We start from the raw sequence: 18,390 nt of genomic DNA, 5'->3' as shown, positions 1-18,390 counted from the left end.
CCCGTAGTCGAGTCTGCTGATGACGAGGTCCTGGGTGACGGTTTTTTCGTGTCGGGAGGAATCCACTTGAAGATCCTGTGGAGCATTCGGAGGGTGTTGAAGCAGGGTGCAGAGACGGCGTGGACTTGCCTGGTCATGGAGAGGGTGGAGTCGAGGATGACCCCCCAGGTTGCCTGCGTGGTCTGTGGGTTCCGAAGCTGTGCCGAGCGATGTGAGCCACCAAGAGTAGTCCCAGGCTGATGGGGTGGGTCAGAGAATGAGGACTTCCGTCTTGTCTGAATTCAGCTTCAGTTTGCTGTCCTTCATCCAGCCTGCTACGGCCTTCATTCCTCTGTGGAGGTTGGCTTTGGCGGTGTGGGAGTCTTCGGTGAGGGATATGATCAGCTGGGTGTTGTCGGCGTAGGAGATGATGTTGAGGTTATGTTGACGTGCGACGTGGGCGAGCGGTGCCATGTCGATATTGAACAGCGTCGGGCTGAGGGAGGATCCCTGTGGGACGTCGCAGATGATCTCGGTGGTTTTTGAGCGGAAGGGTGGGAGGCGGACGCTCTGTGTTCTGCCGGAGAGGAAGGGTGAGGTCCAGGCCAGGACCTTCTCTTGCATTCCGGCGTCATGGAGGCGTGCTGATAGGGTGCGGTGGCAGACTGTGTCAAAGGCTTCTGATAGGTCTAGGAGAATGAGGGCGGCTGTTTCTCCTTTGTCAATTAGGATCCAGATGTCGTCAGTGGCGGCGATGAGGGCGGTCTCGGTGCTGTGGTTGCTGCGAAAGCCGTATTGGGAAGGGTCCAGGACGTTGTTGTACTAGAGGTAGCGGGTTAGCTGTTTGTTGACAATCTTCTCTGTCACTTTCGCCGGGAACGGGAGCAGGTAGATGGGCCAGATGTTTTTGAGGTCCTTGGGGTCCACCTTGGATTTCTTCAGAAGGGCGTTGATCTCGGCGTGCTTCCAGCTTTCCGGGAAGGTTGCTGTCTCAAAGGAGCTGTTGATAGTTTTCTGGAGGTAGCACGCAATGGTTGCGCTGGCTTTGTTGAAGACGTGGTGAGGGCAGGGGTCGGATGGGGATCCGGAGTGGATGGAGTTCATGGTTTTGATGGTGTCTTCGTCGCTGACTTTGGACCAGGCGGTCAGGTGGCTGGTGCGGGTAGTGGTTGCGGGGGTGGTAGACTCGGTGGTGGGTGCGGGGGTCTCTGAGTTGAAGCTGTCGTGAATGTCGGTGATCTGTGGTGAAAGAAGGTGGCCAGGGAGTCGCACAGCTCTTGTGATGGTGGTATGTCATTGGTGTTGGAGCTGGGGTTGGAGAGTTCTTTCACGATGCTGAAGAGCTCCTTGGAGTTGTGTGCGTTGTTGTCAAGGCGATCCTCTTGGAGGTCCTGATGAGTTGGTGGTGTTTGCGGGTGGCGCTCTTGTGGGCTGTGTGGCTATCTGATGTTCGATCGTGGAGCCCTTTCTTCTCCAGCTTCCAAGAGGTGCATTTGGAGATCCGGAGGTCTTCGGTGAACCAGGCGGCTTTTTTGTTGGTGGCGGAGGTCTTGAGAGGGGCGAGGGTGTTGGCGCAGTCGTTGATCCACTGTTTGAGGTTGGTGGCGGAGGTGTCAGGGTCGGCGTGTGGTCTCAGGGTGAGGGTGGTAGTCAGTTGGTCATTGGGGACCTTGCCCCAGCAGTGGCATGGCAGCTGTTGGGTGTGGTGGTGTGTGGTGGGTTTCCTGAAGGTGAAGTGGACGCATCTGTGGTCGGTCCAGTGGTGTGGTTGAAGGAGACGTGGGGGCTTGTGGAGAAGATGGGGTCCAGCGTGTGTCAGGCGGCGTCGTGGGTTGGTGTCGTCACGAGCTGTTTAAGTCCGAGGTTGGCGGGGTTGTCTATCAAGGCGGTGGAGTTGGTGTCGTCGTTGTTCTCGAGGTGAAAGTTCAGGTCCCCGAGGAGGATGTAGTCCGTGGAGGCGAGGGCGTGGGTGCTGATGAGGTCGTCAATGGTGTCGCTGAACTGTGGTCTTGGTCCAGGTGGTCTGTAGACGAGTGTTCCTCGGAGGGTCGTGTTGGGGTGGATCTGGAAGTGCATGTGCTCGGCAGTGGTGAGGGTGTCGTCTGTGTTGGTCGAGACTCTGAGGGTGTCCTTGTGGATGATGGCGATTTCCCCTCCAACTCCATTGGTGCGGTCTCTGCAGGAGATCTTGTCGCCCTGCGGGATGCCAATCTCGATGTCTGGTGCTGAGGTGGCGTTCAGCCAGGTCTCCGTCAGGAAGGCCTCGTCGGGGGAGGTGGAGTCTAGGAGGTCCCAGAGTTTGATGGCATGCTTGCAAGCAGAGCGGGTGTTTTGACGAGGATGCAGCGGAGGTGGTTGGGTTCTCTGGTTGGTGGTCTGGTGGCCAGGGTGCTCATTAGAGTCAATTGGGTATCCATTTGGTCGGACTGGTATTGCAGGGCTTCTACCAGGAGTTGCACTGTTTTTAATAAGCTTGCCCAAGCATTCCCATTTTCCGATTGATGCATATTTTCGGATTGTTTCTCAGGTGCACTCTTTGGACAACCTGGTGCTTTTGATTTTGCTTGCAAGCCCTCTTCTCTTTTCTGGGACATGTGCCCCTCCTGCTCCTCCACCTTTGTACCTTCTATGATGTTGTTCCTAAAGTTGTCTTGAGAGTAGGTTTCAAGGAGTGCCTCCCATTCTTCCTTATCAAGGTTTGAGAAATTGTCCTGACTTTCGCTCACGTCCAGGTTGCTCCGTCCACCATAATAGGCTGTCACAGGATTATGTTGGGGTAGTGGTATGACAGACAGTTTTTTATATTCAAAGCCCTGTTTTGCATTAAGGATTTCAGGAGCGCCCTCTAGCTTTTTTATATTTTCCTTTGCTTTAGTGGGCGAGAATGATCTTTCATTTACCTTTTGGTTTTCTTCTTGACTGTCTAGCTCATGGATGCTTAGAGCTTCTGATGTGACACAGTTACCCCTTACGGCCTTGTGTTGTATTTTGCTCTCAAGGAGAGGAGTGTTTAAAATGACAATTTCTTCAGGCACTAAGGCCCTTTTCTTTCATCAGTAACTTCCCAGTCATTTCTTTCATCAGTGAGTTCCCGGTCGTCTCCCATCTTTATCTTTATGTACGTCTCCCTTGTTGGTTCCGTCGCTTCTTCCATACGTTTATTTTTTGCGGTCTCAGACCTCCAAGTGGCTGAGCTAGCTAGAACTTGTGCGTTGTTGTTTCATTTGTTCGTTCAATTATTGGTAGAATAAGTGGGATGTTTAGACCCGTAGCCTCGAAGTAGAGGCAAAAGGTGGAAGATATATCCTCTGTGACCTGTAAGACAAAAAGAAATGCAACCATTGTCAGTCCCGACTCAAATACCTGCCACTACCAGGCTATGTAGGAGAGCTGTGTGGGATACAGTGTCAAACACTGAGGTTATGTCTAAAAGGACTCTAACCACTGCAGCGCCCTTATCTAACTTGATCATTATAAATTCGGCTACTTCAAGTAAAGTAATTAACATGCAAAAGCCAGCACATAGTGGGGCCGAATAGCTCATTCTCTTCTAAAATTTGTGTCAACTGTTTATTAATCATTTGTATAAGCATTTTTGAAGTTGTGGTAAAAGAGAAATAATGTTGCTTGAAACAGAGGGATCGACATTAGGCCTCTTCCAACTTAATAGAACATTCCCATTCTAGTAACGGAAGTGACGTCCACCTCCATATCCCTTCCAGGAGGGGCGTAGAAGCCGAAAGACAATCTGGAAGATGAGGATCTGATATTTTGTGCCAATCTCTGGATAATCTAACTGAGTTATCAAACAATCATTGTTCTCCAAGGCATTTGGCAATTGTCGGACCAACTCAAACATTTCTGGGGCCTGCTTTGAGCGTGGAACAATTTGTAAATATTAGATCCAGTATGTGGCCAACTTTATGGGTAGGCTGAAACCACTTGTGTAAGATTTAAGTCAGATAAGGCATCGTTTAACAGACCTTATGGTTTACTTGGGGGTTCTTCCATATAACAACTAAAACACCCAGCACAGTGAAATTAGTATACAAGATTTCGATGGGGACTAAAACATTAATTACCGTTATCAATTGGGCATCATTTTAATCAAGATCATCATGCCTTCTACTTCTTGTAGGCCATCGAGTTTGGCCATTGTGCCAGGGAAGTGGGAACGAAAATTAAAAGTCACCTCCTCCACCTATGTGGTTTTCCCTATCCAAATGTAATATTGATTACCATTTGGAATAGCACAAGCAATATCTGGCGCTGATGATTTACCTAGTCAAATTTCGGTAAGGAAGACTAAGTTCCAACAGTTTTCACTAAGCAGATTCAATATGTCAAGAGCATGTTTTGGTAAGGACCTGGCATTTACAAGGCAGGCCGTGAGTGGTTTTAAAGAAACAAAAAAGCTGCCACCTACATTTTCGGGCTGGAGACTGGTAATCCTTGCTGAGCAGAGAATCATACAGGCAAGCCTCAAAAGGGTTTGAGCCTGCTGAATCGCACAAGAAATATACTTACTTCAGCAGCCTGCATAAAACGACCTTGCAGCAGATTTGTAGCAGCTAAGATTACATCTGCTACCTGTGCAGCAGGCAGAAGGCCTCTAATTGACAACATTTGAATTCCATGCTCTTAGACAAAGTGCCTGAGGATGTCATAAGGAGGAACCAACCATCTTGTTTCGAAAATTGATGTATTCCAGGTAGCAGAAGAAAAAGGAGCTGAATGCAGAGTTTCTTAAGTTCCGTTTACCAAATCCTCCTTGCCCAATCTAGGGAGATAACAATCAGTTGCGTTTAGTCTCTTGCAACTTTTCCAGGCCATCAAAAGAAGAGGAATAATAGAGAATGCATAGAATAGGCCCTGTGGCCAGCTGAGCTCATGGCATCCTCTGGGAAACACATGGTGGGAAGTGTAGAATGAAGCACATAGAGCGTTTGCTGTTTAAAGCGGTGTCTCAGAGGTCCATGCAAGGAGGTCCCAGTAGGAGGATGATCCTATTTATCACTTCAGGATGAAACTCAGATTTGTGATTCACACGGGACAGTCGAATTAAGTAGTTACCCACCTTCACATTTAGCCTGCCTAACGGATAGGCACCAAGAAAAAGCCCCATTCCACAGTCCATTACCTCAAGTCTTCCCAGAATCACTCCAAGAACCCACACTGTCCTGTTGATTGACATAATGGGTGGTGGTGGTGGTATTGTCTGAAAGAAATTGCTCAACAAGCCCAGAGATGGAAGGAAAGAAGGTCTTTATAGCTACGTAGACCAGGCTCAAGTCAAGCACACTGAACTGTGCTGATTGTTCTGACAGGGACCAAAGGTCTGTCACTGACATCTCCCCTAGGTAACTGCAACAACCCCACAATTAAATGTCCATAACAACATTGGCATTCGACTTCGGAGGACTGAAGGGATGATCACTGTAAGGGTGGACAAGTACAGTCGCCAATAAAATGTATTGAGGACAGACCAGAAGAGATTCCATGCTGCAAGAGACATTGTCTCCTGAGGCACCCACTGAAAGGATTTGGTAGGAAAGAAATTATAGGTCAACACAGCGTGGGCATGTCATCCAAGAAGGTAAATGGATTTGGCAGTATACTGGGCTAATATGCCTGAAATAAAAGCCATTTGGCCCAATAAGTGAAAAAGATACATCAATAAAAAAGTTTGTTTGGACTGTGTGGGTCCCAGGCAATGAGCAATTTGTCTGTGATCCGCTGGCCCCAAAAAAGAGATTCTTTCAGGAGCTATCATCAATTCCAGTTTTATCTTGCTGAATTGTAAAAGGGGTTCTGGGGCTGCAAAAGCCTGTAATGGCATCTCAGGCTCCTCCACTGCCTTATGCACCACTGATGTGAATGAACAGGCATCCCCGAAGTAAATAGGATGCCCCCCTTCCGGGAATGTATCAAGTCTACTAGCTTTTGGAGGTTTTAGTAGAGTCCAGCACCTGTAAAATAAGGGGAGAGGAGGTTGTCAGCCTCCTCTTCCTCTGGTCACCTAAAATTCAGGTTAAGCATGCCCAAGGCCTTTAAATCCCAGAGAAAGAACTTCTTCCATTTGCATACATCTTACGGCTCTTGGTAAAGGCTCAGTAAGAGACTGGTCCTCAAAGGAAGCTCTGAACTTTTCTTCAGCCACCCAAAGTATTTCTAGTCTTCAGGGGCTAAGGTGTTGCACAAAGCAGTTAGTAGAGCATCCTTGAACAACATCAAAATTGACACTGAAGATAATTTGGCAAGTGCCTTCTTAGGCAACAGCTTACTTGGAATTGGTGCTGAGGCCAGAGCTGTGAAGGCATGGAGCCAAGAGATGTCGGATTCAGAAGGCTGGAATTGCCAAGCTTTCTAGATCCGGCCTATCCTTGCCAACTTCGAGAAACATACCTAAGAAAATCCAGCATAGCTTGCCGACCTGAGACGATTAGAAAAATGAAACTGGGTTGAGTTTCTTCAGAAATAGTATTGGTTCCGAAAACAATGAGAACTAGACCACCATTGGGGAACAGCACATCAAAATCAAGGACATTAGAGGGAATTTCGGTAAAAATCGAAGAAGAGCTCTGGACCCGCGTTGGTGAAGTGGGGAAAAACAGGAACCGAAGACAGCACACCGGACAGTGTCTTGTACAGGCTGATATCATCACATTCTGTGTAGAGGGAGCCACAACTGTAGTCACGCGGTGCTACTTGACAGCTCTATAGAGCTACTGTTGAGAGGGAAAATATTTTTGGATCCAGTCTCTCACCTGTCAAGCGAGGAATCTGTGGGAAGAAGTATTCATCAGAAACCAATGATTTTTATAATAATAAACCTCATTCGCATAAAAAGATGTGAAGGAGAAAAACAGAGCAAAAATGTCAAAGTGGGAGTTTAAGAAACTATCATGTTTGGATTTAAAACAACGTACAATACAGAGTAAGTAATACGGGCCAGCTTGAGGGTTTACCTGAAAAAATCGCTGCATGCTGCCAGGACACAACGATGACAAGCGAAGACTTCATCTTTCACAAAAATGTTGAAGTCAAAGAACATATTCTGGTCTCGAAAACTCTGGAGGACACTTAGAATTCGCTGTCCGTGACCTTCAGCCACCAGGAAGGTGCTTTTATTTTGGGAAGCAGATACCCCGTTGCTCAATACTCTACTCGCAGATTCACGCTGATGTGCCATGTTCATTGCTTTTACCTGAAATCATACAATAGCTTTGTCTTTTAACATAAGGAATGGCCAGGCATGCAGAAAAACATTAATAACTATAACACAATCAGAGCTTTGAAATGTAATGACTGAACGTTTATGGCAAAAAGCATTAACAGGCAAATTACTGAGAAGGAGTATCTGGGTCGTCTCACAGTCAATCAGATCTATTGCTGATGGAATCCAGCGCTTAAAGGAAAGAAAGTCTGCTTGTCGACTTTGTAGACTCAAAACTGAAACTCTTATCCACATTTTGCGTATCAGCCCCAAACCTTTGTATTTTAGAAAACTGCTCCTACGAACGATTTTTATTAAGGCAAAAATAATTTCTACTCTAGAGGCTGTTAGATATTGTTTTAGAATCAAAGATAATATTATTATAAGACTACTCACATTTTTAGCAAATGTTTACAAAGTGTTTAGTAACCTTTAATTATTTACTTTAACTTATAAGTGCCCAGTAACTATTATCTTCATTTGATATTTATGGAGCGTATGATACACTGTTTTTATTGTAATCTTTGGATGAATACAATATATTTCTAAGTTAAAAATCTTTTTAAAATATTGCTGATATATCTTAAAAGTACAGTAGAAATGTGGTATCAAGTGTGGATAGCGTAGAGACTTGCTAACAGTGAAAGTGTGTACATTCACCATCCTGTTGTAGATTTCAAGGAAATCTCCTGAATTAGGAGTACACCTACAATAATGATTTTCCAAACCTAAGCATAAGTTTTATGAATTGGATCTTGATATACAAAATGCGTCTTAAATTCACTGGGCTTTTCTACTTTAAAGTGCATATCAATCATTTTGTCTCATAGGTCTCACCACACTGTAAACATTTTCACACACAAAAAAAACTCCTAACCCATCTTCCTTGTCAGAGTCCTTACTGGGTGAGACGGACATACCCAGAAATGGTTCTACCTACCTAGAATCAACTTAAAGAAAACTACACTAAATATGGCTGACTTCCTCTCTGCCACCGCTATATACAGAGGAAGTCCGCATTACCAGATCATTTTTGCTCATATCCTTTTGGTAGTGGTTCTACTATGGATGAGTAGAGTATTATTTTATGATTACGTTATTATGGAACTCTGCAGAGCACGTTCCTATTGAAATTTTCTGGCCAGAGAGATCAGCTGTAGCATACTCATCGGCTTTACGCTTGCTGACCTGCTCTAGTGGTCGCGTTGCACTGAGATTATCTTGGCAGAGCTGACTCGAGGGATCGCACCCTTTCGGCCATCGCTAATGGCTGGATGGGAAATTTGTTAAAGTTCATCGCGTCCCTGCAGCCTGCTTTAGCAGTAGAGGGTGCGTTTATATGATTAATAGTTAAAAAGAATTAAAAAGGAGAAAAGGCAAACAAGGCATTTTACTCTCCTTTACCTGAGGAAGTAGTCTCGTAAGATTGGGAATGGCCTACAAACCTTAAATGTGGGAAGTGCAAGTGGCCTCTATTATTTAAGGCTGGTAGTCCTTTTTTACTTCTGTGTTTCTGACCCCAGGCTAGTTCAGCAGTATGGAGGAGTATGCGAAGGCAAAGAATAAATGGAACTAGAGGGGGTTCAGTCTCTGGAATCAGCGCCTATGGTGCTTGAGGCTATTCAGTCTATGATTTAGATGGCAGTTGAAGCAGCTTTTGTGGCTAGAGAAGCCCTCACCCAGTGAGTTCGCAAGTTGGTCCCTGCTGATGATTTGGATCACCCGGAGCCAGCAGAGGACATCCATGGACGGTTTATTCAAGGTCCAGAATTATCAGTGGTCTTATTGCATATAAGGGGGAATCCGGGTCTTCCTGCAGCTGCGGAGGTTTGCCAGGAGGATGATCTTTTTAGCCATTATCACAGGACAGAACCTGAAACTCTCTTCCCCTCAACGCGTCAGTAAGGAAGGTGTTACTTCATGACGGGGAGATTGTGGAGAAACAAGCCTACCCTAGATCCTGGCTAGACATTATCCTATTGAAGGTTTTGCTGAAAAATTTCCACCATGCTTGAAGGTGGATGCAATTATGGCTGGCCTGTCCTCACAAGGTAAGATGGTTTCGGAGGATGCTTCCCTGGAGAACCAAGTGGACACAAATGTTGAAGCGGCCATGAACCTGTCACATAAGACAACAAACTTTGGTATCATAACCAGCACCTACACAACATATGCGTTTCAGTGTCTTTTGAAGGGCTTTCCGATATTGGACAAACTGATTCAGTTGGGAAGTGATTTTTCTGACACTTTATGTGTTATGGAGCAGTAGGTTCGTTTTCTAGCAGATGTGTCTTTTGATGCCTTGGGGGCCACAGCTCCTGTCTTGGTGTGGTGATTGCAGGGCATTGGCATCTCTAGGTAAGATCTTGGAGGGCAGATGCCACACAGAAGAGTCTTCTTATAAATTTTTGGGATCTAAACTGTTTGCCCAAAAGATGAAACCCCACATAGGCTTCGAGGTATTAGAAAATCTGAGGCCCATCTCTCTCCTGCCTTTTCTGTCCAAAGTGGCGGAGAAGGTGGTTAATACCCAAATTATGAAGCATGTGGAAGAGACGGGATTGCTCCACGCGACGCAGTTCGGCTTCAGGCCACGCCACTCTACCGAGTCCGCCCTTCTCATGGCTACGGAACATCTGAGAGAGGGCGTGGATGCAGGCCAAACTATGGCCCTGATCCTGCTTGATCTCAGCGCGGCGTTCGACACTGTAGCACACAACATCTTGCTACAGTGTCTGAACAGAGGCGGCATTGCCGGTACCGCGCTGAGATGGATACAGGATTTCCTCACGGGGAGAAGCTTTCGAGTAAGGCAGGGAGACTGCTATTCCAGGGGGGTCCCTCTGGGCCAAGGCGTGCCTCAGGGCTCGTCATTGAGCCCGACCCTTTTTAATATGTATGTCGCGCCTGTTGCCTCGATTGTGGAGAGCCATGGTCTCCAACTGGTTTCGTATGCCGATGATACGCAGCTGGTGATCTCCCTATCGCACGCGCCCTGTCTTGCTGCCGATGGCTTCCGGTCGTGCATGAAAGAACTTGCCGAGTGGATGGCTATCAATTGTTTGAAGCTTAATGGCGGCAAGACAGAGGTGCTGGTGGTGGGGAGAGCCCAGTCTGCTTGGTCGTCGGCATGGTGGCCACCCTGTCTAGGAGCAACACCCACCCCCTGCCAAGAGGCAAGAAATCTGGGGGTTTGGTTTGATGCAGGTCTTACTTTTGGCCCCCACATTAACCGGGTGGTCGGAGTTTGTTTGGGGATTTTGAAGAAACTGAGAAAGGTCCTGGACTTACTCCCGATCGGTGCCCGTCAAACCCTGGTTCATGCTCTGGTGACAGCTAGGTCGGATTACGGGAACCTGCTGTACTTGGGGGCACCAGAAAAAAGCGTGGCCTGCCTCCGAGTGCTGCAGAATGCGGCAGCACGCTTGATTCTCAGGTTGCCCAAAAGGGCGCCTTCTAAGGCGGCCCTCCAGAAGTTACACTAGCTCCCTGTGAGGAGAAGAGTGGAATATAAAGCCCTCTGCACCTGTCACCGAATCCTGAATGGCAGGGCACCTGACCCTTTGAATAAACTGATTGAAGTTTATGAACCTGCTCGAGCGCTCAGATCCGCAGGGGGCGGTCTACTGAGGATCCCAAGAGTTAAGAAAGCCCGCATGGGAGGTAGGTCCTTTAGATGCTTAGCGGCAAATAATTGGAATAAACTTCCAGCGGACCTGCGCCTGGAACCTGAGGAAACTAGGTTCCGAGCGAAACTAAAAACATTCCTTTACACCAAATAACTGTTTGCTCAGTTTCTGTGTTCCCTGTACTCTGCCTCTCCCACTTTCAGCGCGTGGACACGCCGGTGCGCGTAACTCAGCGCTTTATAAATGTCCCTATTATTAATATTATGAAAGACATGATTAAGAAATCTGCGGAGAATAGGAAGTTGTTGAACCCTATTAGACCTCCGGGCAGAGGAAGATGCTTTGGCTACAAGAGAGCATTTGGTCCATCTACTTCCACTAATCCTTTGCAGCTCTTTCGAGGCAGGGTCATAACTGAGGTCTCCCAGCAACAGACAAAGCTCAGTTTTCTCCAGCCTCATCCTCTTCCACACCTACTGCTCAACCTCCCAAGGTATGACTATGCTAGGAATCCTCTACAGCACGTTGGGGGTGGAGTAACATATTTTTCTCATGTTTGGCAATCACAGAATGGGGACAAATGGGCAGTCGATGTTGCACAGAATGGTTCGATGATCCAACTTTCTTCTCAGCCTCCAGATTTTTGCTGCCAAAGAATCCTTTGCCTCAGTCTGTTCTTTTCGAGAGGGTGAAGGAGCTCCTTTCCAAAGCAGACATAATTACGGTACCTCAAGCAGAACTAAGGAGAGGCTGCTACTCCATTCTTTTTCTGGTCTAGAGGATGTCAGGTTCTTTTTGCCCTCTTTTGGATCTAAAAAAAGTAAAATTCTTACATTCCTTATCAAAAGGGGACACACTTGCTAGTGTAACCAGGCGCTTTTACAAAATACTAATAAATAAATAAATAAATAAAGATCAAGATGTTGACTTTAGACTCAATTCTTCCTAAGTTGAAAAAAGACGACTTTTTGACCTCAATAAATGTAAAGGACGCATATTTGAATATCCTAATTCACTGGGACTTTCAGAAGTTTCTCAGATTATTTGTGGGGGAAAGATACTGCCAATTCCAGGTTCTCAAATTCAGGCTAGCTTCTGCTTTTTTCTAGCTTTCATCGAGTTCCTAGCTTTTGTGGTAGGTATTGTGCATTGGGAGAGATGATTGCCTGATTGCTTCTCATGCTTTCCTTAATGCAGAGGAATATTTCCAGATTATTTCTCTTTAGATTCTGTCCAGATCAGAATTCCTGGTGAATATGGAGAAGTCCCAGCCATGTCCATCAAAGTTACTCCAGTTCATCGGGATTCAGTTCAATACGGAGAAAGAGAAGATCCTTCTTCCCAGTCACAGGAAGGAGAAGCTAATATCTAACCGTCGCTCTCTACTGATGGAGCAAGGTGGTAAAAACAACATTTTGTGTACACCTTGTGAAATCAATGTTCCATAACGTTAATATTTATTAATAGTGTGTTGTGGTAAAGTAACCAACCGTAGAATAAGTTGCATACATTTATACACGCAGGAATACTAATTCTGCTTGCATGAAGCAATATAATTAACTAATATGTATTGCTATTGTGATGTGAACTAATGCATAGCTTAAATATAAATAAACGCAGCTTAAATGTACTTATTGTATACGTTTTTGTGTCAGAAAGTCGCCGGATATGTAAGTATAAAACGCATTTATGTGGCTTACCTGCTAGGTAATAACTAATGGGGAAACATTAGTATGGTGGAAGGTAAACAGAAGGGAGTTAGTTCCATATGTAACATGAATTTGTGTTTGTTTCTATGATAGTTCCAAAAGAGGCCTCTGAGGCCTACGAAAAACATGGCTGCTCGGGTAAACTGTGAGCAAGTGTTGGACTGCACATGCGCGCCCAAAGCCTGCAAGTGAGAGTGAACTGCCTGTGCTCGGATGGGAGGTTTAAGGCTACCTTGCCCTGGAAGACAGGATTGTTGCCAAAACATGGACATTCAAATGTTCCGAACGTGGGAACGAAACCTAAAGTTACAAGTCAAGGAAGTGACTACGCCAAAGACTGTCCTAAACAATACCTCTATATGAAACTGCTGATTCACCGTGAATATGATGCTGTAATGATGAGGAAATGCTCAACTACCCCAAATTTGTCCAATCAGAACCCGAGATGGTGTTGTTAGATACTTTTTAGATAGATTTAGTTAGGAAAATTCGTGTATAAAACCCCCCGATTTTGCTTAAAAACGTTGCTCCTTTCGATTTCATCTCGAAGTGCTGTCGGATTGCAGATCGAATCCTGGATGTAAGAACTCTTTGATTTATTGCTTGTTTTTTTTGCAGGACTAAAGGATAAGATGAGGGTTTAGTTAGAGATGTTAGGAGAGTATGAGTTTGGAACTAACGGTTCTTTGCTAAACTTTACTTAATTCTGAAATAAATGTCTATTTTCTGAGCTTTTAAATAAAAATGATCATTTTGAAATAAAGTTTAAGATTTTCACTGAATAAAGAATTAATTAATGCCTAAATGTCAGACATACTAAAAGTTTGCTTTAAATAAAAATTAGGAAAATGGAAGATTAAAAGCTGGTCTTGTAGTTTTTCCTTTTCCTATTTTTCTTTCTAGCAGATCCATTGCCACTATGGTGGTGTGTCTGAATAAAATTGGTGTTTGATGAGAACCATGGTAAATCATTTAAATTTATAGGTATAAATAATACATTTTCAAATAGGTTTAGACACTCCGCCAATGTTACAGCATGACTCATTTGTTGTTCACCAATCCCTGAAGTCAAGTTAAATGATCAGAGAAAGTGTGCAGTGTTATGGGCCCCACTGGTTAATGAATGCATGTTCAGAGGTTTCAGGTAATGGCGATGTTGATTTAGAAATTAATTTTGGAGTCCGCGCTGCAGCACTACTATAGAAGCCTCAAGCTTCAGGCAGAGAATGGTTAGTAAGACATGGCCTCAACAGACTCAATTCTTCCATGGACCATTCTCAATCTGTATCCCTTGGTTCGTCACCTGCTGAGGTTTTGGTTTGCAGTAACTCAGGATTACTTTATCCAAGTTCCTGTGGTAGCTCAGGTATACCAGGGTCTCCATCAGGGGTTTCAGGAGGGGTCAGTAAGCAGGGGCCTCTCATTTCTTCTTCCATCCCTTTTAGTCATCATGGCAGATGCCAGAAGGGAGGGGTGAGAGGCAACCGTTCTTTCAGATCAGATTCAAGGGGGATGGGTGCTTTCTCAAATATGAATCTCCTCAAACTGGAGGGAATTAAAGGCAGTGTGTTTGGCTCTGTTGATGTTTGGTCCTTTAACCAAGATCCACACAGACACCCTGGTAGTCAGTAGTTATCAGCAACGCCAGGGAGGTACAGGTCCATCATCTCTGGCTCATATGAATTATAATATGTCTCTGGGCAGAGAAGCATCTTCTGTCTCTCCAGGTAGCATATCTTCCAAGGAGGGAGAATTTGCTTGCGGATCATTAGAGTCTTGTCTTCCCTTCATGAATCTTGATGGTCCTGCACCCAACCATTTTTCAACAGATAGCACAGAGGTTCGGGTCCCCTTGGTTAGACCTTTTTGCCACCACGGAAAATACTCATACACACCAGGCTTGCAGTCTAACCCCAGGCCTGTGGGTATGGAAAGTGGTTGGGTTTCCAGATCCTTGCCCGGAGGGTCTTCGCTATGCAATCCCTCTCAATCCTCTGATTCCCAATGTCATACAGAAAAGTTTGATGGAATTAGTCCAAGTAGTCTTAGTGGTTTCATTTTAGCCCAGGAGAAATGTCTTTTTCTCCTGTAGCATCTGTCATTGTCCCCTCATTGAGTTCTTCCTCTGTTGGTATCTCCTGTGTTATCCCCAAACCTCGATGGAGCTGGTTTTCTGAGGCTGCGCCTGACAGTTTAGAACTTAAGAGGTTAAAACTGCAGGAGTTGGGTTGTTGGGGAAAGTATCTCAGGCAATTCAGCAGTCTATGCGTCCTGCTACTTAAAAGATTTACGCTAAGCATTGGAAGTCTTTTTCTAAGTGGTGCTCTGCTAAGAGTCTTCCACCTACAACTTGTGACGCAATGAATATTCTAGATTTCATTCAGGATGGTTTTTCCTTGGGTTTGGCAGTTTCTACTCTGCATTGTCAGTGGGCAAACGTCAAAGCCTTTAGGACGCCGGAAGCTGAAATAATAGAGCACTTGGTCTTTAGATTATTAAGAAGTTTCATCTTGAAACACCCAGTGGTTCACAGCCAGATTCCTTCATGGGCTCTTAAGCTATGTATGAGAGCTTTACATGTACATCAATTTAAGCCATCGAGTCCACTAATCTCAAGTATCAGTCTCATAAAGTGCTTTTACTGACGGAGGTCTCTTCAGGTTGAAGGATTGGGGAACTCTGACCCCTTCTCTGTTTTGATACTTTTCTTCGTTTTTTTTACCGACAAAGTGTTTGAGACTGAAGCCTTTGTTTGTTCTTAAGGTCCCATCAGACTTTCATATGTCTCAGAAAATCATCATCAGGTATGGTTGCGTCCTGGGCCATGTTAAAAGGTGCTTCCTTAAAGGACATGTGTAGTGGCTACTTGGGCTTCCCCTCACATGTTCATGGCTCATTATCATTTACAAGTGGGAGGGGGTGTTTCAACGAGTTTTGGTGAGAGGGTGTTAAATGATGTTCACCAAAATGCTTCAGTTTGTTGTTTAATAAACACTGTTGTTGCAGCATGGATTCTTGCCCTGGTCTGATTCGGTTTGCCTCTATTATGCTTGGGTACTACCTCACTCTGTAAGGACTGGAATAAGGAAGACGGACAAGGAGGTAATGCCTCAATTACTTACTGGCAATCTTTATTACTCCGAGATCAGGCCTTTCTCACTACAGTCGGCCCCCTCCCCAATACCTTAGGGGAAAGGTAACCAGAAGTTCATTGTTGGTTTTCTTTTCTTTGGTTTGCTGTCTTGGTATTGAAGGATGTGGTAATACCAGCTTCCTCTGTAAATAGTGGTGGCAAAAGGAAGAGGGCGGCCATATTTACTGTAGTTTTTTAGAGGTTGATTCTAGTTTGTATATCTCTCTGGTTAAGAGATATAAATCTCACCCAGATTACCGGTGAGGAATCGAGCCATTAATTCTGCAAGCATTGCGTTCTGCTGTCGCTACGTTTGAATGATGGGCAATTTAATAATTAAGTTAGACTCTACTTTTCTTAACACATCAAACTGGGTCATAGGCAAACCTGTAAAAGAATTCCCAGGAAAAAAAATCAACAGCTCACTTTAAACACTAACCTCATAGTTCACATTTGTGTACATTCTGTGCAATCCAGCTTCACACGTCTGGAAGTAAAGTATTATGAGTTTTTACAAGAGGAGGTCAGATGAGGCGCAATCGACGTTATAATGGTTGTTAAAAAGGCTGTATACAGGACAACATAAAAAAGCAGCAAATTATATCTTCTAAAAACGGATACATATTAACACTTCCTTAATATAAAGTTCGATTTCATGGTGATTTACACTCTTAAAGGACAAAATGGCCTTTACTCGCTTATCCACATTGCTCCCAAAGTGTGTTACTCCTTTGGCCTCCAACAATTGCCCTCTTGTAAGAAAATGCTAGTTTCAACGTTGTGGATTGATTTGCCTTACAAAGCGGAATGGAGTAAGTAAGTTCATTGTGAATGAGACCTAAGCAAATGCTCAATGCCGCTCAGCCCCCCCGTGATCTGTCTACGCATTCAGAAGAACGTCTGCTTGAAATCCTTGGGCTACTATTATGTTGGCACCAATTCCCAGTGAAGTTATTAGAGCCCAGTGCGGCAATCTGTTTTCCCAGGAACCATGTGTACCAGTGATTGAATAATTAATAAAAGAGCTTTATTTTAAGAGCTCATGCACCGCTTATCAGCAGTCAGCTGAACCCTCCGCAACTGACCCAGTCAGAACTTGGAAACCCAAACACACTTTAAAAATTATTGAGGAAACTAATTATTTAACATGGAAAGAAAACCCAAGCCTGAATATTGTTCAGTCCAAGACATACAGGCTGGTACACACTACCACACATCTCCCTTGAAAGTAAATAAATAAACAAATTGATTAATACCAGATAAAACAATGCAGCAAACACTTGTAAACATTACCATAATGGATAAAACACAATATAAGGTTAATAAATCACACCTTTTCCATAGAAAAATATCTTCAAACTTCTTTAGTATTCTGGTCTTCCTTGAAACATGTACGTTTCCTACGTTGAGAAAGTGAATGGGGAAAACGGACCCTCTCCGTTTGCCTTGGCCATCTTTTCTTATGGTATGTGTATTTATGAAGCACACTATCACCCGTAAGTGTATCCTGGTGCTAAGCAGGAATATTTCCAGCCATGCTGAGGGCAATGGAGTTAATTGAAAAGCCAGGTCTTCATAGCCGTGGAGACACTGGCAATGGAATTCCAAATGAGAGGTGGGCAGTGTGGAATCAGAACTGGGAACTACATGCACATGATCTCCCTTTATTCAAAAGATGCCCTGTTGCACCCCAGTGATGCTTGGATGACCTAAAACACGCCTTACAGATTTAAGAGAACTTCAGGTACACCTTAGGTCTGAAGTTCAAAAGGGTCAAATCTTGTCTATTCCATATGAGATCTGTAGTGGGACAGGTGGACATGATATTGTCTGATTTACCTCTGTCCTGGAACACTGTCATGTTCCGATATTTGGTTGTAGAGGTCTTATAAGTCTTAGAGAACTTTGGGAACATATCATGTCTTAGGACCAGCAGGGCTACATTCCGTCTGTTCGATCTTATATGAGAAGCGGGAAAGGCGGACATGATATTGCTCGATTTACCTCTGTCCTGGAACATTGTCATGTTGCAATAAATAGGCGTACACATCTATCATGTGGAGGAAAACCTCATCAGGTAACCTGACCAAAGCCATAGAGAATATACGTAAAGCTTTTGGATTCTGGAATAGCCTGCCTCTATCGGTGATGGCTATGACTATTTTAACTAAAGTGATAATCGTGCCACACCTGCTTTGCTCCTACCCGGATCCTCAGCTATGCCTGCCTGGAAGCCTATTTGGCAACTTTAATGGTACAGTTTTAGAAATTGGGTTTTTGGCTGAAGGGGGGTGTGAACCCTTCTCAAACAGCAACCACAAATCCTGCCAAGGTGATCCACAACCAGTCACTACATTAACCTAAACTCGGCACAAAAGCAGTTAGGTTTAACAAAGTTCCAAATGTGTAAAGTATATACGCAGCACTTAAACAGTAATAAAGTAAAAGACCACACAAGAAAAATCCCACATCAACGTAGAAAAATAAAGAAAAATGTAATAAGTTAATACTAAATGACAAAATCAATCAGTAGAACTAGAGTTATGAAATAAGATCATAGCACTAACTGCTAACATCTAGACGTACGAGACAGGGGCAAGGGGCAAAGTCTAAAGTTATGGCCAACTGTGACGGAGCATGGTTCGGATACAGGAGGTAGATTAGGCCTGGTCTTGGCTTACTCTCTGACTTAGAAGACGTTTTGAAAGGAAATGTCTGAGAAGG

At 44.6% G+C, this 18,390-nt stretch overlaps 1 protein-coding gene across 1 annotated transcript in view; it reads right to left on the bottom strand.

The window, feature by feature from the left end:
- Positions 1-18,390, bottom strand: part of KBTBD3 (kelch repeat and BTB domain containing 3) — a 117,689-nt gene that overhangs the window by 16,616 nt on the left and 82,683 nt on the right. The window contains exon 2 of the mRNA XM_086935252.1: positions 6,948-7,186. Within this exon, the coding sequence (XP_086791378.1) occupies positions 6,948-7,177 (230 nt within the window). The 5' untranslated portion in view covers positions 7,178-7,186. The remainder of the gene's footprint in view (positions 1-6,947; positions 7,187-18,390) is intronic.

This window comes from Lissotriton vulgaris, chromosome 8, assembly GCF_964263255.1.
Source record: "Lissotriton vulgaris chromosome 8, aLisVul1.2, whole genome shotgun sequence".
Taxonomy (NCBI): Eukaryota; Metazoa; Chordata; class Amphibia; order Caudata; family Salamandridae; genus Lissotriton; species Lissotriton vulgaris.
Note: the sequence above shows the minus strand (reverse complement) of the source record. Positions and strands in the feature narration are given on the sequence as shown.